Source organism: Anguilla anguilla, chromosome 1, assembly GCF_013347855.1.
Source record: "Anguilla anguilla isolate fAngAng1 chromosome 1, fAngAng1.pri, whole genome shotgun sequence".
Classification (NCBI taxonomy): domain Eukaryota; kingdom Metazoa; phylum Chordata; class Actinopteri; order Anguilliformes; family Anguillidae; genus Anguilla; species Anguilla anguilla.
Window position 1 is genome coordinate 76,815,670 of NC_049201.1, and position 25,424 is coordinate 76,841,093.

The 25,424-nt window shown below is 37.9% G+C and overlaps 2 protein-coding genes across 2 annotated transcripts in view; both read left to right on the forward strand.

The window, feature by feature from the left end:
- Positions 1-25,424, forward strand: part of LOC118235000 (nuclear GTPase SLIP-GC-like) — a 128,753-nt gene that overhangs the window by 13,578 nt on the left and 89,751 nt on the right. The window lies entirely within an intron of this gene.
- Positions 2,977-9,174, forward strand: LOC118235040 (nuclear GTPase SLIP-GC-like). The gene is made up of 7 exons (XM_035432005.1): positions 2,977-3,748; positions 3,971-4,128; positions 5,542-5,677; positions 5,781-5,889; positions 6,006-6,139; positions 6,362-6,452; positions 7,505-9,174. The coding sequence occupies exons 1-7, from the start codon at positions 3,704-3,706 to the stop codon at positions 7,567-7,569; spliced, it is 738 nt and encodes a 245-aa protein (XP_035287896.1). The 5' UTR covers positions 2,977-3,703; the 3' UTR covers positions 7,570-9,174.

Genomic DNA, 25,424 nt, shown 5'->3' on the forward strand with positions numbered 1-25,424 from the left:
TGCACTCTTGAAACAGAAAACCAAGGTGAGTTTTAGTGTCATAGCTTTAACTCAGATTTGCTTTTCATCTTGCTTCCATGAATACAAAAATAGCCATAAACTAATGGCAATAAAATAATCAAAAAGTCTTGGGAATGTCATCCAAAATTGCAAAATAATTACAACATTTAGAGGAAAGTGTTTTTTATTTTGGTTCGATTTTGATTGGATTTTGGGAATTAATCACGGTTTTGTATTATTATTATTATTATTATTATTTTTATTTTATTTATTTAATTTTTTAAAGAATATGGACCAAGTGATCGTACCATGAAATAATGACATTTGAAATTCTTTTTGAATTTTTTTTTATTGAAATGTTAAATACTAACGTCTAAAAAACGAGTTTTAAACCTATAATCTATTTTCAAAGGCTCCAATGCTGTGCCTGCATATTCCAGCAAACCACTTGCATAAACTACAGTATGACTTTGGTTTTTAAAAATATGTGAATTTCAGGTGTGTATACCTTTCAAGTGAGTAGCTGCCTAAAAAAAACTACTGCACCAAGCTAGGAGAAAAACACCATTCATCCACCGAATTAAGACATTTCAAACAATCAAACTGACGTTGATCGATTAATTGCTTAAACACCAAAAAACCGGTTAATTGCTCAGCACAAGTTGGCTGTAAACTTATTTAGTAATTCAAGGCAGGTTTGGTATCGTTTTCAAAAAGGAAACATTTGGGGCATGATTGTTTGTGCAACTTAGGCAAAGGAATGGGCTGTTTTAGGTTTTAGCCATTCGCTGTAGTTTGGTTAGTTTATGGCTTTGGATTCATGAAACAAGCAAGTGCCAGAAATGTGTCTGGTTAGCTAATGCTTGGTAATTTATTAAGAAAATTGAACAATGTAAGTTCATGAGAACTCATATTGATCGTTTCTCCTCTGAAATCAACTTGAAAAAACCTGTAGCTAAAATAAACTATTAATTTAAGAATTAATATTTATGTTATCTAGAGAGGTTCTGGGCATAAAAACAGTAGCGTTAGACAACGTCTGGCATGGTGCTTAGATTACATAATTTATGTTTTTTCATATGTGGGGATGGCCAATCAAATATTAATTAAGCTTTTATCCCTTTATTCATGATGTAATAATGGTTTGCAGACAGTCAGAAGAATATTAACATTAATGCACAAATGCATAAAACCTTGGTAAAAATAGCAAATACCAGGCGTGTCTCTATTTTTACCTCCAGTAGCAATGCTTCAGTAATATTTGACCACACAAATCCCTGGCACTTTAATCCAATGTAAATTAATTTGATCTAATATATTGTTATTGATTATTCTAAAAAATCTTTATTTTTTTATTCTAAAAAAGTTTGTAATATTGTATTGTCTAAGGGAAACACCGATATTCAGAAATTCATTTTGCAGTTGGAGGAATGCTCTTTATTTGACATTTTTGTGGAATACAGTTTCAGTTGGAGGAATGCATTTTAACTTGATGAATGTGAAGAAATGTCATAAAAAATAAATGTTTAACTTTGTTGCATTACTTTGAAGTTTCCTAATTAAAATAATGTTTTTACAGTAGAATGGCAAGATTTTAAACACTTGAATATAAAATTTATCAAAGCAGAAGCACAAAACTACCGGTATCGACATCAGTATCGGCCGATGTTTCGCCCGAAATAATCAAAAACGTATCACAAAAAATGTTCATATCGGCTCATCCCTAGCTGCACTGTTGCTTAACTTGTATCAAGTAAGCTAACAATTACTTGATACAGGAAGTAGTTAAGCAACAGTGCAGCTAGGGATGAGCCGATATGAACATTTTTTGTGATACGATTTTGATTATTTCGGGCGAAACATCGGCCGATACTGATGTCGATACCGGTAGTGTAGTGGCTGCCTCAACACTGCACATAACAGACCACATCCACCGTTAACAATTATGTAAGAATATCAATTGTTGCATTTGATTTCAGAAATTTCTGCTTGGCGATGAAGGGGATTCAGACGGCTTCTTTGATGTGTACACTGTGAGTTCAGCAGAATTCAGGAGAAATGAACAAGGGAGGTCAGCTTTTCTGGATCGCAATGAAACGGGTAAAAATATAATAACATAGGCCTATATATTTATCTATATATTTTACAATGTGAAGTTAAAATAAATGTTTTAAGTGCTAAACAGCTGTTTTTTCTACTATTTACAAAGAATTGCCATTGCTGATGGAGCACATTAGGAAACTGTATGTCTCCCATTCCATGAAGAAAGTGAAAGATTATGTATCTGAGGTTTCTGGAATCATTTCATATCTTTTCACTTTTCACTTTTCAAAGGATGCCCTCAGTTCAAAGGTGTGTTTTTACTCCATCACTACGTATATTTTAACATATTTATAAAAATTAAATACTATGATAAAGAACTAAAAACACACATGATTTTATTGCTGACTGTGTTTCAGGTAGTTGCTGTGTCTGAAATTGAACATTAAAGACAGTCTGCGTGAATTCTGGCATACAGCCAGCTAGCTTCTAAATTCTAAATCCAGATAGTTAGTTTCACAGCTTCCGTGACTTTAGTACACCATTTCACAAAATTGAAAATTGTTTAAATATAAACAGCAAATGTTTTCTAATCTAGCTATCAACAGAATGTCAATGTTTGGGTGGTGCTTTCATTTAAATATGCAGGGTTAAGTAATATTTCACTTTAAAATCAGAAGTTACACTTTATGTGAAACTAAGTACTGCCCCTTTTCAGGCTCAGACTTCAAATCCCCAGGAGTTTAGACGACTTGAAAAGGACCTGGATAAGACTTGCACTACACTGAATTCAGTTCTGAGCAGAGATCACACAAAACTCCAGGAAGGTCTGGTGATGGGAGCAGAGGAAGCAGAGAAACACTGCCAGAGCAACGCCACAGAGAGAGTGCTGAAACCAGTGAGTTTGTTTTAGCTGGAAACTGCCAGTTTTTCTCGGGAAAAGGTTAAATGTCGAAAAGAATTGATTGAAGTCAGGGAAATTGAGAGACTTCCTAACATTGTAGCCAGCAATGAATGAATGAATGAATGAATGAATAAATAAATAAATAAATAAATAAATAAATAAATAAATAAAAATTCATAGAGCCTCAATCTTCAAGTGAAATAAACAATTAAAATGTTCAGTTTCAAGACAGTAGCTGCCCAGTTCAATGCCATGAAATATGGCCACATATTGCCGTGTCATAAATAGGCTTTGACTTGATTAACTTTAATAGGTCAAAAAATGAGTTTGATATGATCAGCAGATTGTTTTGTTGCCTTTTGCTAAATGCATTTCAGCATTTTCTGCTATCCAAATAGTAGTGAAAAACAGAAATTGCTTTTAACAGAAATTGCTTTTATTTTATTTTTTCCTTTAACCTATTCAGTGAGTGATGATGCCTCTTTATTCAGAACAAAAATATGTTTCAATAAACAATGCAAAATCCTGAGAAAATATACCACCCTGGTGTTTACAAATTGTTTGCCCGGACAACCACTTGCTGGCTCTGGGCAATTGAAGTCTGACAACTGACGGCCCAATGGACAACCAGCCAAAGCCATCAAGAGGACTGGCATTTTTTCTGCCAAAGTCCAATTTCCGCTTTTCCTCTCACAGTATCTGCACCTGCCCGTCTGGCTGAGAATAGTTGTGGCATTCAATGTGAATTTTTATTTGTCAATGAACGTGGGGGTGGATGGGGTTAAGGACAACACTTATACACTGGCAAGTACTATTGAAAAATGCAAAAAAAAAAAAAAAAAAAAAATTCAGATTTTACAATGTTTTTACTAAACATTTAAAAATGTGCTGGCAAATACTCTTATTAAACTGCAGTCTCTTGTAAACCTCATGTAACTTCAAAGCAGCTTATACGGTGAAAAAGGGATGGCTGTTGCATAAATCTTTCCATAGTGATTTTTCATTTGTATTTTGGTTTTTGTACAGAAATGGTGTAATAACAGAGGCCACTACAAGACGCTCAAAGCCTTGTGTAAAAATGACGGCTATTACCGATCTGGCAAAGGAGTGGTAGTTGATCTGAACTACACTCTGTCACAACCCATGTACAAACGGATGAATGATGTCTTTCTGGAAATGTTTCGGTGAGTGTTCGAATCTTGAATTTTCCTTTTTGCGACCAATATTATGGTCCTCTTCCATATATATTTCCTCTTCCATTTTGGACACTGCCCACCATGCACACCAAGTCCATGCTGTCAGAGACTGTTTCTCTTCACTCTACAGTCCAGGTAACGAGCTGCACAGCCAGTGCATCAGAGCTGTGCACTTTGTTTAGCAGTTAAGCCGTTTTCACACGACAAGCATTAAACAGCTAGACATGTCTGACTTGGCAGCAAAGCTAAGCCTGGTGTAGTCCACAGCTCGAACGAAGTTGCAGTCTTCAACATTCAAATTGTACTGAACTTTGCTTTTGTTTGAAGCTGACCTTGCGTAGTGCGTCCAATCACATCACAGCTTTGTATGAAGCAGGCAGAGGTAAACATGGAAGAACATGTTGGGGTAAGCCCAGGATATTCGGTTTCACAAAGCGAGTTCACAATTTAGCCTAATACAGCAGAGAACCTACTGCTTATCAGGGTTTGTAACAGTTTTCTGAAACAATGGCCTTACTGGATGGATGACACCAAGTTTCAACAGCTGGCAGCACTTGATTTTTCTTATTGCATTGTCACCGCATTACTTGCCGTTGAATGCAATGTTTGATGCTTGTCATTTGAAAGCGGCTGCAGGGTAGAGTTGCATCAGCTTTTCGTAAGTTCTCCCTTAAGTTGGAATGTAAAGTTCACACTACAGGATTACTAGCTACTAGTTAGTAACTAGGCAGCTACTAAATTTGGTTGTACCACATGTCCTTAACACAAAACTTAGTAGGGCATAAGCTCTTTGTGAAGTAATGTACAGTCTCAAAAAATTATGCTGATGTTGATTCAGTTCTATGAAATAGAACAGACGCAACCGCTTGCTTCTATTGCTAAAGTTTCAGCAACCAATATGTCATTCAGTGTACTATACCTCTTAATTTCCCCATAGACTATAATGGAGAAACTAGTGCCTTTCTCTACCAAACTAAGAGGTTTGCAGTCATATTTTCAACCATATATCCAGGATGATGGAGACGAGAAGGCTCATAGTTCATAGGATGAGTTACATAAATTGTAACTTAGTAGAGATTACCATTACAGCTAGGCTTATAATTTTTTTTGTTTACTACTGCACAGCTGATGCAACCGGCCCCAGATTCCCAGTTAACCAGGAGTTGCTTGTGTGATCACACAGGGACAACCCTGCTAACTATAGCCCACTCTTCATGGGGAACTTCATCTAGGGCTGTCATGCCATAAACAGCAGTCAGGGTTCAACAACAGACTGAGGGGAGCATTGATACACGGAAAACTTATTTATTAGCAGAACATACCACAATATTTTTGTGTTTGATATGTCTAAAGTATCACTTGCAAGTAACACCAACAAATCATTTTAAATTGTCTCTCAAGTACTGGAGGTTCGAGAATATCAATCAATGGGTGCTTAGCACGTTTTCAAGAGAACTTCATCAAAGAAGATGACCTGATTTATAACAGAACAAAGAATAAAGAAAAATACCTGCGTCTGGTGTACATTAGAACAGAGGTGAGAAAGAACCCCTTTTAAAGCCTCTTCTACTGTAGATATGCAGTCTCTTTTTTTACATTTCACAAGTGAACCGATAATTCTTCCCTTTTGTATCATCTAGCAAAGAAAATTGCACAGGAATTTGGAAAAGAAAATCCTAAAGAGAAAGAAGCTGATCTACAATTCCGTCAGTGATTCAATCCGTGACACCATGATGCCAACATATGAAGGTTGACCACTCAATAGTAGAAATTTGGGAATTAAGAAATCCATTTTTCATCTATAGCAACATGTTAAATTCCTTTATTAATAGAAATGAATGCATGAATGTGTCACATATTTTCAGAATGCGCTGCTATCCACGGAAAAGATGCTTTATTGAAGTTACAAGAGAAACTGGAAAGTGCAATTGTGAAATCAAAAAATGGCATGTTCCGTGAGTCCATGAAGAAAATTCTGGTTGAGTTCAGTGATCTGCAGGTCTGTATTCTCTTGATAGAAATTATCTTGAAGATTACTGCAATCTAGTAAATGTTACATGTTTTTCTGTTTAAAATGTGCTGTGGTTTGCCTGAAAATGTGCTTTTTTTCACAGTAGAAAAAATGAATTTTAAAAATTGTTTTAGCTAAGATTTACTACTTTTATACAAAATCACTTCACAGAAAACTATTAAATATTTGTTTTCAATCATTACTCTATAGAAATACCTTGTGACAGAAATTAAGACACAGATGACAACCTCCTTGAGGCTGGCTCTAAACCAGATCCCAGAAGACCTCACTGGCCTTCCAGGTAACCAGTGGAAACCACTTTTAGACTGCAGGAGGATGTCAAAGGACACTCTGTACACCGTATACTGAACCAGCAGATTACGATATGTCCTAATTATTCCGGCCCTCCTGGTGCATCTTTGGGTTGAGAGGTGGTTGGGCCATGCGGTCGCTCCTTGATTATCATATCTGATAAATTTAATGTGGAAATATTCCAGTTCCATGTTGCAGGATACTGATTCATTGATTAAGCTTTCTTCTCTGTGTGATGTTTATGTGTCAGTAAGTTTTCTATGTCTGACACCTTTCATACTCGATTGTTCAACTCCCATCATTTACTTTGACAATGTCCCCGGAAAACAAGCTCGTTTTCTTATGGATGAATGCTAATTGCTAAGATTTCCGCTAGATAAACATACTGTGTTTGTTGGTGTAATATCTGTTAACAAAAAAGCAGACAGTGCTCAACCAATGCAGACAAGAGAAAGCACAAAATATACCAAAATTGTTTGTTAGGTGACATTAAATGGATATATAATATTAAATATTACATTTCCTTCACTCAACAATTTGGTGCAATATTTGTAAACAAAAGGTAACAACAAGAAGGTGTTTTGAGAAATGCTTGTTTAAATTGTGTACATTAGCTGCAATGTATCGTAAGAACCATCTTAAAAGTTTAAGTTCCGTCGTTATCGGAAACAGGGCCCAAGTCTGGTTCCCGTTTGGAACTGTGTGTTCCCATAACATACACATTTTTGTGGACCAACATCATCACCACACAAAAGATTCAAACAGTCCAAGACCATCCCGCTGACCAATGCTGTTTTTTCACTTGCTGTACGAAACTTCAGGAGGCTTATTTTGTCAGGAAATACAGGTTAGTTCATTTTCACAGGTCTAAGGTTGTAGTGTCCTACATGGCAGTCACCCTGGTCAATAGCCCACCTATTGTGCACAAGAATCTCTGGTCATGTAAAGACCTACAGTAGCTGTCGTATGTGCTGTGGTTTGTTTAGAAAGGCGTATCTGCCAGCATGTATCTCAAACGATGTGATTTGTTCTTCATTCCAGATGTTTCAGAAGAAATGGAGACAATGAAGCGAAGCTGTGACTCTTTAGGCCTCAAGATATTTTAAGTCACCGAAAGCGGATGACGGATCCAGCTGAGATCACCATGGCAACCTGTCTCATCCAAATAAGGTTGCAAAATTTCATGAATATTCAGGGTGGAAACTTTCTGTGGGAATTAATGGGAATATATGAGAATTAACTAAAATAAATTAACAATCCTTTGCAACCCTACACCCAAACAATGAGGGTGCTGTGAAACGTATTTTGTTATTTTAAAAGTTACAGATGACTATTTTGTTTGTCAACGTGTGTACAGATATTCCCTGAAGAATCACAACACCACTGGGCTTGACTAATAATTCATTCAGCTTTAAAAACTAGACAAGAATTTGATAAATCAACAGGGTTTTATTTAATACATTTTAATGACAGTTCAATGTTGAATACTGAATTCTGACATTTGATCAGTTGAGAGAGATTTGACAGTTTAACTGGCCCTCTTGAAATCTTTTACTCCTAAGTCAAGCACAGTATGTATAGCTACATATATAACCACAGCTATGTATTTTAGTGCCAAGTGCTTATCTTGCTAGCTAGTTACCTACGGTATGTTACCTACTTGATTCTGATAGCAATTCTAAACATAATAAATGACAGGTGCAGGGGGAGGGGGGATGTGTGTGCTCTTTTAATTCATTCACTGCTTCGCTGTGCTACAAGGTCAGAAATTTCCATCTCTCAGTTTGGGGGAAAAGTGGTCTGAAATGAACACACAGAACCAATGCTGTTTGTGTTGAATAACTACAGTCAAGTGAACTCATCAGTTCAGTTCAGTAGAGTAAAGCAAAAATGTTCCTTAAACAGTTTCATATTAATTCATATACATTTTTTCGTAATTTTAAACAGAAAACTGATTTTCTGCACTTATTTTCAGTGGCGGCTTAATGAAAGTAGTTTAAAAAATAACTATTTGTTTAGTTTGGTGTATGACAATTTAGGCTAATCATAATATTTCAGTGTGTGATGACTTCTTTGTGTGGGATTTGTAGTGGGAAACTGGGGCTCTTGGGGGTATAACCATAATATTGTGTGTTTACTTTTTCCATTCAGTAATGTTTTGCATTATGTAATCATGTCAATAATCATCCATAAAGTAGAATGTACCCAGTATAAGAAGGGAATTATTCTGTACTGTGCATTTTGTTGTTTGCCAGATGAATCACTTCAATTTTTAAAATAGCGAAATTGTTACTTGAATTTAAGTCTGATTCACTTATAATTTAGAGAAGCCAGGGCATGTTGAATGTACAAAGAAAGTTTGTTCTGGGACTGAGAGTAGGTGGGGAGGGAGACGCCTGATGTCAAAAACATATCCAATTCTCTTTGTGGCAAACCTGACCCAGTTAGGACAGGAGCCCATGTTGCCTGGCCACAAGCTTGGGTTTCTTGGCAACAGGGAATCTTTCCCTCTCCCAACTACTCTAATCAATCCCTTGGGCAAAGCTGTGTAACTTATCTATCTCATGCACTGGTGTAAAGACTTCATCCACACCAAGAAGTCTTTAGAATCTTCACTGAATGTTATAGAACGGATGTTGCTTCTCCCAACACTGTTATTTCTTTTCCTTTTTTTCTGTCTTCTTTAATAAAGTGTGCCTTTTCTCAGCTCAGTATAGACTTCGATTTATTTGGAGAATTGTTTCTTATCCTTTCCTTCAGATTAGTTTCCTACAATTCTGTTTCTTAAAACAAGGTTATCTTTAATTAATCAAACATGCTACATTGACCAACAAACAATTCAATGACCAACCAAAGTTCTGGGTGGTGTTTATTAATACATTTAGTCTTATTTCTCATTATGTTCTGACTCTGCTGAAGTCTTTGAATGGATTCAAAAACTGAGAAAGAAGCAAAGCTGTTCATTTGTTTGAATTGAGACCTTCATGTGACTCATGTTATAACACTGTCAGGAAGTTCATGGAAAGCATTACATTTTGAGAGCAGAACTGCATATCACTATTTGCACATTTTCACATTAAATCTATAAGCCATATTCAAAAGAATTGCTTTTAAAAAACGTTGTGTAGTTTCATAACCATTCATAACCATGCCTCTTCATTTATGTTTGAACATGTTTTTGAGACAACTTTTAACATCCAGCACAGTGTTCTGACAATTACCAGCTTTTCAAGTTCTCAATACAAATGAAGAGTAATTAATTTCTTGTTAGGACATGTTAACTGCATCAAGAGCTGAAAGCAAAACATTCCAATTTGGTTCATCACCTGAAAATGAATTGAGGTGCATTACCAAGTACAATGCTGTAGCAATAAGAGTTTGGCATGGTAATATAGTGCTGAAAACACCTGTTACCAACCAGAGTAATACCAGCGTGGATGGAAGATTTCTAATGAGGCTAAGGGACATGTAATATTACAGACAGTATGGCAGGAACAGTTAGCTATATTTCCTGTGTTAGTCCCTGTTTACGAGCCCTGATATTTCCAGTCCAGCCAAAACCCTCTTTGCCCTATTCTCCACCCACCCCCCCCCCCCCCCCCACCCCAGCATAAAGCCACAAAGATGGAGACCTGACCTCTCCTAACAGAAAAAATAATTCATCTGTGATCCAGATCCTGCACTAGTCATATCTGGATATACAGCACTCGTTCACTGAGAAACCATTTTATAAATGTAAATACAGGATACAGGTAAGTTGGGTGAATCTCCAAGCAGGTATGTATGCAGAAACATGAAAACGCATAAGATTTCCATTAAAAAATACTTACCCTTTGATCATGAAAGCAAGATATCCCAAGTCCATTCCAGGTTATAACAGAGTAACTCCCTGGAGTTGCCTATTTGCACATCTTAGGGCATCTGTCTTTCCTGAACTGCAAGTAAAATGGCTGGTGACCAGGAGTAATGTTAAAAAAAAAAAAACAATTTAATTCCTAGAAGCAGCTAAGACATGTAACCTAAAAGTGATGTACTTTAAAATAAATAATAAAAAAAATAAACAATTAACTATGTAAACACCTACTTTACGTTATAACCACAGTTGCAGATATGTATAATAGGAGTCAAGCAGGATTCCTAAGATGAACATCTGCACGGTTATCTGCTCCGATGATACATTAATGTCACTTAATAAAGCTTTTTGCCCATAGAACTCTGAAGTCTGATCTAGCTAGCATTATTTATTCACATGCGAAGAGGTAAAAACAATAGGCTAGCCTCATCATACTGTATTACTTACTTCAGATCCGTGAAATGATGAAGCATCCTTCAGGAGTCAGTAGCCAGCACCGTAACGTTAGGCTTACGGTGACTCAGCATGAAGAACTCAGACTATAGCTAACGTTAGGTAATTACGTTTCTTCCACGACGTTGCTGGAAGATGTTAGCTTGACAGCGGGCATTTGTGTATTCAATCTAAATGACCTGATTTCCTGCATGTTTACACTTATGGTTCCAAGAATCCGAATAATGGAAAAGCTGCAATAGGAGTAAGCATTCCGCAATTGCAGATACATCTTGGAAAGCGGATATCAAATCGAGCTGGTGGTAATTTTGTGGGCGCTCGGGTGGGTGGAGGAAGTTAGGCCAGGAAAAGTAATTGTATGTTCAGATTCTTCTGCAGCACTAATGGCACTGAAAGGTGGGAAAGGTTGGGCCAGACCAGACCTAATAGTAGAAATATATATTATGCTAAATCGAGTATCTAAGTTGGGGAATACTGTTGGGTTTTTCTGGGTCTCAGCTCACGTAGGAATACAGGGGAATGAGGAAGCTGATATGATAGCAAAAAGAGCCGTCAACAGGAAGGATTTAGATCTGGAAGTACTGTATGGAAGGGCCGAGTGTAAGAGTTTAAGGAATAGCAAAGTTCTGGCAAAAAGAATGGGAGGAGGGAAACAAAGGCAAGTATTTTTCAATACAACCAACACAGAATCTCACGTCAAACGTGAGAATGAGCAGAAGGGGCAATGTGGTAATATCTAGGCTGAGATTGGGTCACTGTGCATTAAAACCAGAGACTGTAAAAAATATATAAGATTAAAACATGGGCTAGCACAGACTGGCAAACACCCGGATGGAAAATGCATCTGCGGAGAGGCAGAAACTGTGAAGCATGTTTTGATGGAATGAATGCACCAACTATCAAGCAGAGAGAAGACTCATGCAAGCAGAACTGTCAGAAATTGGAGTTACAGATTATTCAGTGAAGTCTATTTTTGCCGTTGGTCACTGTGATACTCCAAAGACTGTATTTAAATTTCTCCATCGCGCTGGTCTCTACATAAGGATGTAGCTTTTTCAATGGAGCTCTATGATTGACCTGAGGAGGGCAGCATTACGTTGTTAGTGTATAGCCTGCGGGAAGCTATTAGAAGAAAAGAAGGTTGTTCGCAGAGACTGTAAAAGTTGTTCGTGCCTAATTTAACATGGCTGCGCTGGATGTGTGTTGTTGGAGCCCCCATATGGTGGTAATAACCGTGCTACCTGTGCTGTTGAATAAAAAAGCAACACATTTGAATTTCTGACGTAGCAAAGAAGTTAGGAACATAGGGCGCTGGAGCATCAGGCTGAGCTAGCATAAGGATGGTGCCTGAAAAAGCCATTTTAGCACACTGAAAATCTAGCTCGGGACCACTGAAATTAGCTTGACCAGAGGTGTGTTGAAATTCAGCGAAGAGAGACGAACGTTCGTGGCGAACACAAAGCTAACGGAAAACGTTCGCCTTGTTCGCTGAATTTGAACGCACCTCAGGAGTAGTGGAGTGAATAGAAGATACATTTACAAAAGATAATTCTGGAGTTGATTCTGAAGAGACCTGCGAGGAATTCAGTGCCTCTTGGATCAAATTAGCTGCGTCTCACGTATTATGACCGCCCGCTTTGTTTGCCTTAGGAATCCTATCCCTTATCGCTGGATTGCTGTGGACTGTAGCCACTAGAGGCGGGCGGGTCTCTCAGAAATACTCAAACTATCACTAAGCCTCCTGTGTTTTGTATACCCGCCTCCCAACTTTGATGGGCGAAAGTGACGGTTTTAATTTCAAGCAATAGGTCGCGCACGTAGGGTCATTGAAATAATTAAATAATTAAATGAATAAATACATACGTACATTTCGTGCCACGTTTAATTATTTATGCCCACATTTCATGGTGTATTTATTTATTTATTTATTTATTTATTTATTTATTTATTTATTTATTTATTTATTTAATTTTGTCCGAAATTCCTCCATATTTGTGAGCTTGCAAGTGCCAATGAAATAAACACGTTCACGTTCGTCAGGAGAAAATAAGTAGGCCTACAGTATGCATTTTTTGGGCGGGGTTGAGGCTTGGGTTTCGCTGTTTTCAAATCTGATAGCACTGGAGGGGTGTACTGTAGAAAACGAAACTTACTGGACAGGAAGTCGATGATTAAAGTGCGAACCTTCCTTTCAAACTCATTGGAAGGCTTGAGAAACAAGTGAAGATTCCATGAGTTTGTCCTTTCCTTGAAACACTGGCGAGTCCTTCAAATATTTAGCTACTGAATGCATAATTATTACACAATATCGATAGCACGTTGCTGTATTGGGATATAAGGAAATCATTCCAACCGGTTATATGTATAACCTGGGATGTGTAACCCACACTGGCTGTCTCCAAAACAGTGTTCATACAGTGAGTGGCTCTAGATTTACACTTCTGGTGGTTATTGGCAAAATATTTTTTGAAAGATGAAGTGGTAGAGATGATGAGACGTTGCCTGGAGTGCGGAACGTGGAGTGTGCTTAACTACATACTCCGGGAATACTCTCTTGTTTTCGCCAAATTTAGGTGTGTTGATAAAGTTGTGTTCTGTAATTCTATTTTTATTGTTTGTGATAAGTACTTCTTGTTTTATATTTAGCAAATGCATTTGTATGTCAAACTTCTTGGGCTGGAAAGTTTAAAATATCAGTCAACATATTTTCTGTCTCAACAGTCAGGGATGCTGGTTGGTCTGCAAAATTATGGAAGCATATCCGCGCCAAAATTCAAATAAAATACAAATCGGCAATTGCATTTCGTTTTCATTCGATCTGCGCAAAAAAGCATTACATAGGCTAATTCAAATGAAAATTCAATCCCTCCTTTGGTTAATGTGCGCACTATAGAATATCTGACGATTTAAAAATGTAAATGAAAAGTCAATTTCATCAACAGTTTCTGTAGCCCTCTACGATACAACCCTGGCATAATTTAAGTGAAAATGAAAAACCACATTTGAAATAGCAATTTTCTTTATTGTAAACTCATTATATAGGTATGGGGGCATGCCCCCGCCAAGGCGTAACTTGGCGGGATGGCATACCTGCCATCCCAATGAATGACAAAAATGAAACGATAATTCAATTGGCCATTTACCATTTACATTACAGGCATTTAGCAGACGCTCTTATCCAGAGCGACTTACACAACTTTTTACATAGTATCAATTTATACAGCTGGATATATATACTGAAGCAATGCAGGTTAAGTACCTTGCTCAAGGGTACAACGGCAGTGTCCTTACTCGGGAATCGAACCTGCGACCTTTCGGTTACAAGCCCAGTTCCTTACCCACTGCGCCACACTCCGTACTATTTATAAAAACCCCGCAGAAATTCAAATTGAATATACAACCCCTCCTTTACATTTTCACTTTAAAGGTAAGACCTGTCAGTCAAAGATTTTGGGGCATTACAGGTGTGGTTCAAAGTCCCCCAATACGTAGTAAACTCTGCAGTCTGAAGATGTTGGTTGTATGGCAGTATGGAGGGCAAAAAATAAAATAAATGAAACAAAATAAATTCAAGAAAAATGTAAAAATAAATGAATGTGCACATATAAATGAATACAATTTTGACATAAATGGATATTTCTGCATTTATTTATTTACTTATTTCTTGATTTGTTTATTTCTGTATTTATTTCTTGATTCATTTATTTTTGAATATACTTCTTTTCTATTTATATAATAATGTATTTCTTTGGTAATTACGTATGTTAAAAAATGTCCTGTGCAGTATGTTGGGAAAACTTTGACCACATTGCAAAGAACAATCGAAGAACACAGAGCTTCCATCACAAATCAGCAACGTCAGCCAATCCCTGATCATTTCAACAACAACGACCATTGTGTTGATCATCTGATTGTGTATCCAATTGAGCAGGTCAACGGTTCTGATGGACTAAAAGAGAGGGAACTCTACTATATCAGAGAGCTTGCAACAATGGCCCATGAACTAAATTTGATGCCAAATATACAAACCAGTTACAGCTGGGTGTACTGTAGAAAACAAAACTTGCTTAACAGAAAGGAGATGATAAAAGAGAGCAAGTTCCTTTCAAAATGGACTGCATTTATATAGTGCCTTTATCCAAAGCACTTTACAATTCACCAGAGCATTTAGGGGTTAGGTGTCTTGCTCAGGGACACTTCGACACGCCCTGGGTGGAGCTCGAATCGACAACCCTTCGACTGCCAGACAACCGCTCTTACCTCCTGAGCTATGTCGTCCAAAAAACGAAACTTACTGGACAGGAAGTCGATGATTAAAGTGCGAACCTTCCTTTCAAACTCATTGGAAGGCTTGAAAAACAACAAGTGAAGATTCCATGAGTTTGTCCCTTCATTGAAACACTGGTGAGTCTGTCAACGGTCAAATATTTACTGCATATTTAATTAGCACACTGTATATCATCACAACTGGTTAAGTGTCTCCAATTCTGTTCATACAGTACTAGGCTCTTTATTTACACTTCTGTTGGCTCATAGCAGAATATGAATATTTTTTGTAAAATGAATTGGCAGAGATAAGAAACCTGCAGTGCTGAACGTAGAGTATGTGAAATTACACACTAAAATATTCTCGTTTTTAGCCAGACTGAGATGTGTTGAGAATGCTGTGCTCTGAAATTGCATTTTTATTGTTTGTTTGGTAAGTCATTTTTCAATATATTTTACGGTGTTTAGTAAATTATGCATGAATATCCGTAACAGTTATGCATGAACTATGCATGAAATTATGCATGAACTTTGATAACAATTAATAATTCGGTAACAATTACTGTGAAATAGTTGGGAAATAATGCTTAACTACATTAAAGTTACAATATCGACGATTTCTGTTTCGTTCTCTTTCGCACCAATGGTGAAAAGCAGTAATTGCAGGTGTGTTTTTGGACCTCACTTCCCAGAGATCCAACCAGTGTCGCCTGTGTGACGTCAGTCAGTTGGCACCTGGTTTTACAGTCTCTGGTTGGCACCTGGGCCACGCCAACTATAACACTTACTATTTACGGAATAAAAAATGGTTGTTATAAAAGTAACGTTATGTACACACTCATTCATTGTCTAACATAAGGCTAACTTAAGCTGCCTTTACACTGCCGAGCTGGGTTAAAATGCTGTAGCAGACCTGGGGTAGAATTAATGATGATCAATTTCCACAGACGTTCTTTATCCACCTTTTGCCCGGTATGAACATCTTTACTCTGCAGAGAAGAATTTGCGGGATTCGCTGCGGCTCGTACAATTATGTAGGCCTATCTCGTGCACACTAAACAGTCTTTCTCGTGAATGATTGTTGTGATATTTTTGAAACAACTGCCTTGTAAAATGTTACCGCTGGTGTTTCTGGTTTTGCTAGCAAACTGTTCGAGAATAAAGCGGAGCTGGGTGTTAAATTAGCAATCAGAAAAAGAATAATAAAACAAAAACAAAGGATATTTCATCAAAAAAAAAGGGCAAGGCTGGGTCAAGTAGCCTACCGTATGAGGAAGCGTAATAAAATAATAACGCTAATCCATACTGCTGTATTCTTTTATCAAAATGACGCCAAGTTACGATACTACAAACAATATAGGCTATCTTGCCTCACCGAAATGACATAAGATGTATCTCAAAGCAATGCTACCCAATATTTCCTCAGTTCTTTCAAGTCACTTGGCCCTGTGTATAAGCATGCACTACATGAACAGGCCAAATATATGTGTGGATGGCTCTCTCACAGTCAAGATTGATTGAATAGGTGTGTGTATGTCCAATTTGTATTGGTATGTAGGCCTATGTATTTCGCTGCCCAGGCTTTCTGTTGCGTGAATGATATATGTTTCTTGGTACAAGTGTGTTCGTGAATGTGAATGTAAGATGCTGCCAGGGAAATGTCCCCATGCGGATAAAGAAGTTCTCTATGTATGTATGTACAATATGTGTTTTACATGCAGTATTTATTGTACGTAGCAAATATACAATAACTTGCACATGTACTCAAATTCAGTTCAGAAGCAAGTATAAACATGTTTTCTGGAGAAATGTGCTTCCTGTCGTTGCTCAGCAGCAGTTCTGTACATTAATGAATTTATACATTAATTTCAATGTACAATGTTCAATGTGTTCCATGAGGCAATTCGAAATATTTGTCTCTTTGATCTGACAGAAAGTTTGCATGATATTGTGAAATGGTAAGATTAGAAAACACAGGGCCAAGTGACTTGAAAGAACTGAGGAAATATTGGGTAGCATTGCTTTGAGATACATCTTATGTCATTTCGGTGAGGCAAGATAGCCTATATTGTTTGTAGTATCGTAACTTGGCGTCATTTTGATATCAATACTTTTTAGTAACTTGGCATTTTTGTACGTTGAAAACGTGTTTTTTATGAGATATCAGTTCTTTTTGCAAAGCGTTTTATTATGAGAGTGAGAAATGCGACCCTGCAAGAAACGGTTGTGGATTATGGCTATCGTTGTGTGAATCTGTACAGTCTGATGAGCGTGTACCGTTCAGCAGTTTCGGTTTGCTATATATGTAAAACAGTGTCTGTGAGAAAGGATGCAATGGCGTAAGCGTAAACGCATCAGAAACGCAGATGGAATATGGTATGTACTCACGGATTTGACGTCCATCCAACGAGCCTTGACTGACAAAATAATCAACACGCCCGTAGAATTATAACTCCCTAGGTCGCAACTTGTGTAGCCTTCTGTCCTGCTCCGTTGTCTGTTATTTCGTGGAGATGCACTATTAGTGTTTGTAAGGTTTATCCTTCTGTCCTGCTCCATTGTCTGTTATTTCGTGGAGATGCACTTTTAGTGTTTGTAAGGTTTATAAGGCATTTTGATAGGCTAATCTGCAGGTAGGAATCCTCTTCGCCGTTTTGCTAAACTAGAACCGGAAAACATGATAGTGGAGAATAGGAGCAGACGCATATGTCCCAGCAGGCTTTGCATATGAGAGAATAACAACAGTGTGGGAGAAATTAAAATGAAATTACGAAATTCCGTAGTTGAAACAATATGTTTTTAGCAGAATGGGCATGTAGGTGAAGGTTGACATGATCACGGAGTATAGTGCGAAGTAAATGGAGTGACCATGAGCGAGCTTATATTCCTTATCAAATGGTATATATAACAGTCGGTATTGAACATTGGTTGTTGAAGTGGAGGGTCAAATAACATTGCACACATTATTTACCTGTAATGTGATCTATTGCACGAATGTGTTTTTCTCATGTTCAGTGCTAGTAGTTATACTTATGAGTGAATCATGATTTTAAATGTAATGTTTTAATGCGGAGTTGCAGAACGTACATACGTAGTAATTGTGTGTAGCCTATGTGGCTAGATAGAGAACAGGGCGAGATAACATGGATGTAGAAACGTGGCGTTTGCTGATATTAAGGTTTTGTACAGTAGCCAAGTGAAGAAATATAGTTAGTAGAAATGGCACAGTGGTGAACCGGTGTAACTTTTAAATAAAAGGAATACATTTGCGTCATGAAATGCATATGGGTGGCCGTGAGTGAGTGAGGTTTACCAGTCTGTGACTTCGTTAGCTAATGCCATAGCTATGCAATGCGTGAAATATCATTAGCGAACCTGCCGGTAGTTTTAAAGAAGAACACAAGCCAGTAAGCACAGAAGAGCTTCAGTTGAATCCATATGGCTTAGCAATATTGTAGCCGGTCAATAACTGAACGTACAGACGGTAAGTCATAATGCATATATCTTAGCAATATTGTAGCCGGTTAATAACTGAACGGTGAACGGCGGGTAGATATGGTGCAAAAGCAATAATTAAGAAGTAGTAGACAATTATTAGTGAGGGTCGAAGCAAGTTAAAGAAACGGGTTCCAAGCTGGGCTTGAACATACGACCCAGTGTTCCCAAGCCTGTAACCTTACCCACTAGGCCACAGACGGATTAGCTGTTCAACCTGCGGAGTTGCGGAATGTACATAAGTACTAATTGTTTGTAGCGTATGTGGGTAGATAGAGAACAGGGCGAGGTAACAGGAATGTAGAAACGTGGCGTTTGCTGATATTAAGGTTTTGTACGGTAGCCAAGTGAAGAAATATAGTTAGTAGAAATGGCACAGTGGTGAACTGGTGTAACTTTTAAATAAAAGTAATACATTTGCGTCATGAAATGCATATGGGTGGCCGTGAGTGAGTGAGGTTTACCAGTGTGTGACTTCGTTAGCTAATGCCATAGCTATGCAATGCGTGAAATATCATTAGCAAACCTGCCGGTGGTTTTAAAGAACACAGGCCAGTAAGCACAGAAGAGCTCCCGTTGAATCCATGTGGCTTAGCAATATTGTAGCCGGTCAATAACCCAACGTACAGACGGTAAGTCATAATGCATATATCTTAGCAATATTGTAGCCGGTTAATAACTGAACGGTCAACGGCGGGTAGAAATGGTGCAAAAGCAATAATTAAGAAGTAGTAGACAATTATTAGTGAGGATCGAAGCAGGTTAAAGAAACGTGTTTCAAGCTGGGCTTGAACATACGATCCAGTGTTATCAAGCCTGTAACCTTACCCACTAGGCCACGGATGGATTAGCTGTTCAAATTGCGGAGTTGCAGAATGTACACAAGTAGTAATTGTTTGTAGCGTATGTGGCTAGATAGAGAACAGAGCGAGGTAACATGAATGTAGAAATAGAAGCGTGGCGTTTGCTTATATGAAAGTTTTGTACGGTAGCCAAGTGAAGAAATATAGTTAATAGAAATGGCACAGTGGTGAACTGGTGTAACTTTTTAATGAAAGGAATACATTTGCCGTGACTTCGTTAGCTAATGCCATAGCTATGCAATGCGTGAAATATCATTAGCAAACCTGCCGGTGGTTTTAAAGAACACAGGCCAGTAAGCACAGAAGAGCTCCCGTTGAATCCATGTGGCTTAGCAATATTGTAGCCGGTTAATAACTGAACGGTGAACGGCGGGTAAATATGGTGCAAAAGCAATAATTGATAAGTAGGCTAGTAGACAATTATTAGTGAGGGTTGAAGCAGGTTAAAGAAATGTGTTCTAAGCTGGGCTTGAACCTCCGACCCCATGTTCCCAAGACTGTAACCTTACCCACTAGGCCACAGGTGGACTAGCTGTTTAAACGGGAAATGTTTCAGAATAAAAATGTATGGGTATTTTGCGTGTGTATGCGCGTTTTTGATTGGGTCGTGTAGGGCAGATTTGGCTGGTGTTAGTGAAATGTCCAATGGGGAGACATGTTGTTAGTGGGATAGGCGGCAGGAAAAATAAGAATGAGAAGAAGAAGAAGAAGAAGAAGAAGAAGGAGAAAACGCAAAATCCCCTTAGTTTGGGGCTTTATTGTGTGGACATGTGAAGTTGTTTATGAATTCTGTCTGTTGAAATGGGGTCAGAATGTACAGAATTGAATGTTTTTAAGGGCTGAGTGTCTGTGGCTGTTGTGGTTATTTCTGTGGGGAACCCTGAAAAGTGCCAAACTCTCGGTGCTGTATAGGTATAATATATATATAAGGTATGGGGGCATGCCCCCGCCAAGGCGTAACTTGGCGGGATGGCATACCTGCCATCCCAATTTTGTTTTCTCCGGTTTGACATCTTTACACTGAAATCAGACCTGGCTCTGCTCCACCTATACCCCTGGTTAATGCTCTGTGTAAAGACGGCTTTATTCCGATCATTATAATATATTGATGAACTTGATGGCAATGTAAATAACGGTAACGTTAAGGCCAATTCAGATCAATGATTCGCAACGAGACGAAACGGTTTTAGAATGTTGCAGAGAAAATTGCAGCGGTGTGAACTGGTTAGTTGCAGAGCGTCTGAAGCCGTTGCCTGGGGTCTCAAAAGACCCACCTTGTCAAATCGCCAAGTGCCTTTAGAACGTTCACAATCAGACGTCTTGGAATTTTGGAAAGTTGCATCCAGTCTCGTTACGAATCATTGATCTGAACTGACCTTTAGTTAGCTACATTGCAAGGTTGCAACAAGGTAGCATTGCATTCGAGAGACGGTTGGCGAGGTCGGTACCGGTCGGTAGCGTAGCTAGCGTTTCTTTGAATTGTTAGCTGACATTAGATTGTGTTAATTACATTAGCTAGCTAGCTAACGCAACGTTACCTGATATGAAATTTATTTGATGCAATCCTGCATGCTGAATATTCCTGCAGATTCTTTGCTACAGTACACAGACATAGTGCTAATAATATTTTGATTCATTGTATGAATCTATTATTAATTATCCAATATATTGTGATACATTTAATAGTGAGAAACATTTTACTGAGTATTTCATTTTGCATTTTTTGCCGAGGTGAGGAATCAAACCCTGGTCCTTCCCTTTTCTTCTTCCCCCTTCTTCCCCTTTCTTCCCCTTCTTTAACAGACTATTGTTCCTCAGCTTAACTTTGGACAGTTAGCTGATAGTCTGAAAAGAAAAGTCTGAATAGCATATCCCCAATGTATAGTTAAATCTCTACCCCTGAGTACCTTCAAAAATAAAAATAGCAAATGAAGTAACAAACTTGTGTCAGGATGAAAAGATTTGTAGTCCAGCAGGGCACGCACTAACTAAGCAGACTTATTCATATTTCAATTCAATATTTATTCTTTATTTACCCAGGGTAGGTTCACTCAGCATGGATGCTCTTTTGCAGGAACGCCCTGCTTTACACTCATACACATTCGCACGTGGGGGCTGCCCAGTACAACCACAATCCTGCATTGTTGGCCACTGAGCAGCTCCACTGGAGGCAGAGAACATTTGGTTTATGATCCTGTGTGTGCGGGAGTTGCTCTCCTAAGGATCTTATTTTGTGGTTTAGTTTCTGGTGTTCAGTTTCCTTTGTCCTTCGGGACTTTGTGGTTAACGCTTCCTGTAGCGTTAGCTTTTCGTTTCGCTTCTGGTTCTGACACCCCCCCCCCCCCCATTATAATTAGCTAGCAGCCCTCAAGTGTATAACAATGTTTCCTTCATAAACCATGCCTCTCAGACCTTCACTGGTCTCGGAAAAAATTTAATTGCATAAAACACTAACAAGCCGTCCGTCACACCAACAAAAGAACAGTCCCATACTTAATGACCTGCGAGACAACAATTGTCTTAAAAAAAAAAAAAAAAGACTCTGGAAACAAACATATCTACAAATATTTGAATGTGACATCACAGTTGCTATGGAAACAAGTTTAGCAATAGGATACACACCTTGAATTTAAAAAAGCAGACCAACCGAAGCTGGGCGGGGTGTTCTGCAGAACATGAAACTAACATTGTTTTCATTACCTTTATTTAACCAGATAGGTCATTGAGAACACACACTCTTTTACAGTGACGGCCTGGCAGTTTTAAACTCACTGGTAGGCTTGAAAAGCAACAAGACAAGATGACATGAGCTCTTCCCTTCATTCAAACACTGGTGAGGCCGTCAACGGTGAAATATTTACTGCATATTTATATATACTTATACACTTAACCAGTTATTATATAACTGGTTAAGTGTATAAGCTGGTATGTGTATCCCACACTGGCTGTCTCCAATTCTGTTCATATAGTGCTTGGCTTTTTACTTACACTTCTGTTGGCACATGGATTGAATTGGCAGAGATGAGAAACTTTGCCTGGAGTGCTGAATGTAGAGTATGCAAAACTACATACTCCAGAAATACTCTCTTGTTTTTAGCCATACTGAGTTGCGTTGGGAAAATAGCATTTTTATTGTTTGTTTGATAAGCAATTTTTTCCAAAAAATATTTTACTGTATTTATCAATTATGCATGAGTATTTCACACTCTGGTAAAGTTTTGCATTATCCAATTTCATTGTAAGTATTTAAATATTTCTGTATATTTTAGCTTATATTTGTCTTTATGCTCCTGAAATGAGTATGCTACTCATTTTTATAATATCTGATGTATTTTGACATGATTCCACAATTTATCCATGATTCCCAGCATAATTGGGTGTTTTGAATAGTTAATGATGGGTTATTCCAGATACAAGTAAATTTAAGGATGTTTGTTTCTTGCCCTAACATTTTCTCCCATGCATTTATGGTACTATTTATTATAAAAAGTGCAGGTTTAAAGTAATAATCTCGAAGATTTTCATTAAAATAAATGTCTTAAGTCACTATCTATCGCTGCATTCGGTAACACAATGGTGATTGAGCCTATTTTTATATTAATTTATACTATTATTATTATCATAATTCATGATTAAAAAACTTGGTGTCTGTGGTGACATTCCCGGGAAAAAATCACAAGTGGCGCACAGTTAGTGACGCGTTTTTCATCACCCATCAGTGGTTGGTCCGCCAGAGAGGGTGGGCGGAACTAACGCAACAGGCTCGCTCTTCAACTCACGTGTGTGAGCGGGGTACTGATTTTTCCAGTGTCTGCATGCGTTACAATAACTCCCCCAACCCCCCCTTTCTCTGTTATGGAACCCTAAAAAGTTTTTGTGTAACATGAGAGATCATATTATTTGTTGATGTAGATTTAGTATTACATTTAATGACAATGTAACTTTACTAAATTACATAGCTATTTGCACAGCTAACGCTAGCTACCGGACCATGTCAAGAAAGACAACATTAGTTTAGTTAAAACCTCAGGGCAGGTTTTCTGAGGTGCGTTCAAGTTCAGCGAACAAGGCGAACGTTTGGAAACTATTTTCAACTTTTTTCCGTTAGCTTTGTGTTCGCCGCGAACGGTCTGAAAAGGTAGTTTGCAGCGAACAAAAATGGACGCTGGACTGAGGGAAATGTTACCGTCTGTCACACCAACAAAAGAATAGTCCCATACTTAATTACCTGCGAGACAACAATTGTCTTGAAAAAAAAAAAAAAAAAAAAACTCTGGAAACAAACATATCTACAAATATTTGAATGTGACATCACAGTTGCTATGGAAACAAGTTTAGCAATAGGATACACACCTTGAATTTAAAAAACAGACCAACCGAAGCTGGGCGGGGTGTTCTGCGGAACATGAAACTAACATTGTTTTCATTACCTTTATTTAACCAGACAGGTCATTGAGAACACACGCTCTTTTACAGTGACGACCTGGCAGTTTTAAACTCATTGGTAGGCTTGAAAAGCAACAAGACAAGATTACATAAGCTCTTCCCTTCATTCAAACACTGGTGAGGCCGTCAGCGGTGAAATATTTACTGCATATTTAACTACGGCACTGTAAATCATTGCAACTGGTTAAGTGTATAAGCTGGTATGTGTATCCCACACTGGCTGTCTCCAATTCTGTTCATATAGTGCTTGGCTCTTTATTTACTGTTCTGTTGGCACATGGATTGAATTGGCAGAGATGAGAAACTTTGCCTGGAGTGCTGAATGTAGAGTATGCAAAACTACATACTCCAGAAATACTCTCTTGTTTTTAGCCATACTGATTTGCGTTGAGAAAATAGCATTTTTATTGTTTGTTTGATAAGCAATTTTTTCCAAAAAATATTTTACTGTATTTATCAATTATGCATGAGTATTTCACACTCTGGTAAAGTTTTGCATTATCCAATTTCATTGTAAGTATTTAAATATTTCTGTATATTTTAGGTTATATTTGTTTCTATGCTCCTGAAATGAGTATGCTACTCATTTTTATAATATCTGATGTATTTTGACATGATTTCACAATTTATCCATGATTCCCAGCATAATTGGGTGTTTTGAATAGTTAATGATGGGTTATTCCAGATACAAGTAAGATTTAAGGATGTTTGTTTCTTGCCCTAACATTTTCTCCCATGCATTTATGGTACTATTTATAATAAAAAGTGCAGGTTTAAAGTAATAATCTCGAAGATTTTCATTAAAATAAATGTCTTAAGTCACTATCTATCGCTGCATTCGGTAACACAATGGTGATTGAACCTATTTTTATATTAATTAATACTATTATTATTATCATAATTCATGATTAAAAAACTTGGTGTCTGTGGTGACATTCCCGGGAAAAAATCACAAGTGGCGCACAGTTAGTGACGCGTTTTTCATCACCCATCAGTGGTTGGTCCGCCAGAGAGGGTGAGCGGAACTAACGCAACAGGCTCGCTCTTCAACTCACGTGTGTGAGCGGCGTACTGTTTTTTCCAGTGTCTGCATGCGTTACAATAACTCCCCCAACCCCCCCTTTCTCTGTTATGGAACCCTAAAAAGTTTTTGTTTAACATGAGAGATCATATTATTTGTTGATGTAGATTTCGTATTACATTTAATGACAATGTAACTTTACTAAATTACATAGCTATTTGCACAGCTAACGCTAGCTACCGGACCATGTCAAGAAAGACAACATTAGTTTAGTTAAAACCTCAGGGCAGGTTTTCTGAGGTGCGTTCAAGTTCAGCGAACAAGGCGAACGTTTGCTGACCTGACAGTGATTAATCTTTTCTGAAGCATTTATTAAGCAAATATTGTTGTCCGGGACACCGTGAGCCCGGCGGCTGTATAGCCTACGGGACACAGTGAGTTTGCGCTACTGTCATACGCTCACCCATTCTCTCTCGCTCACACGCACACACAAAGCAGTAGCATAACATAAACACAACACAAAATGTAGCCTACATACAACGACGTGACAAAACCCTTCAAAAC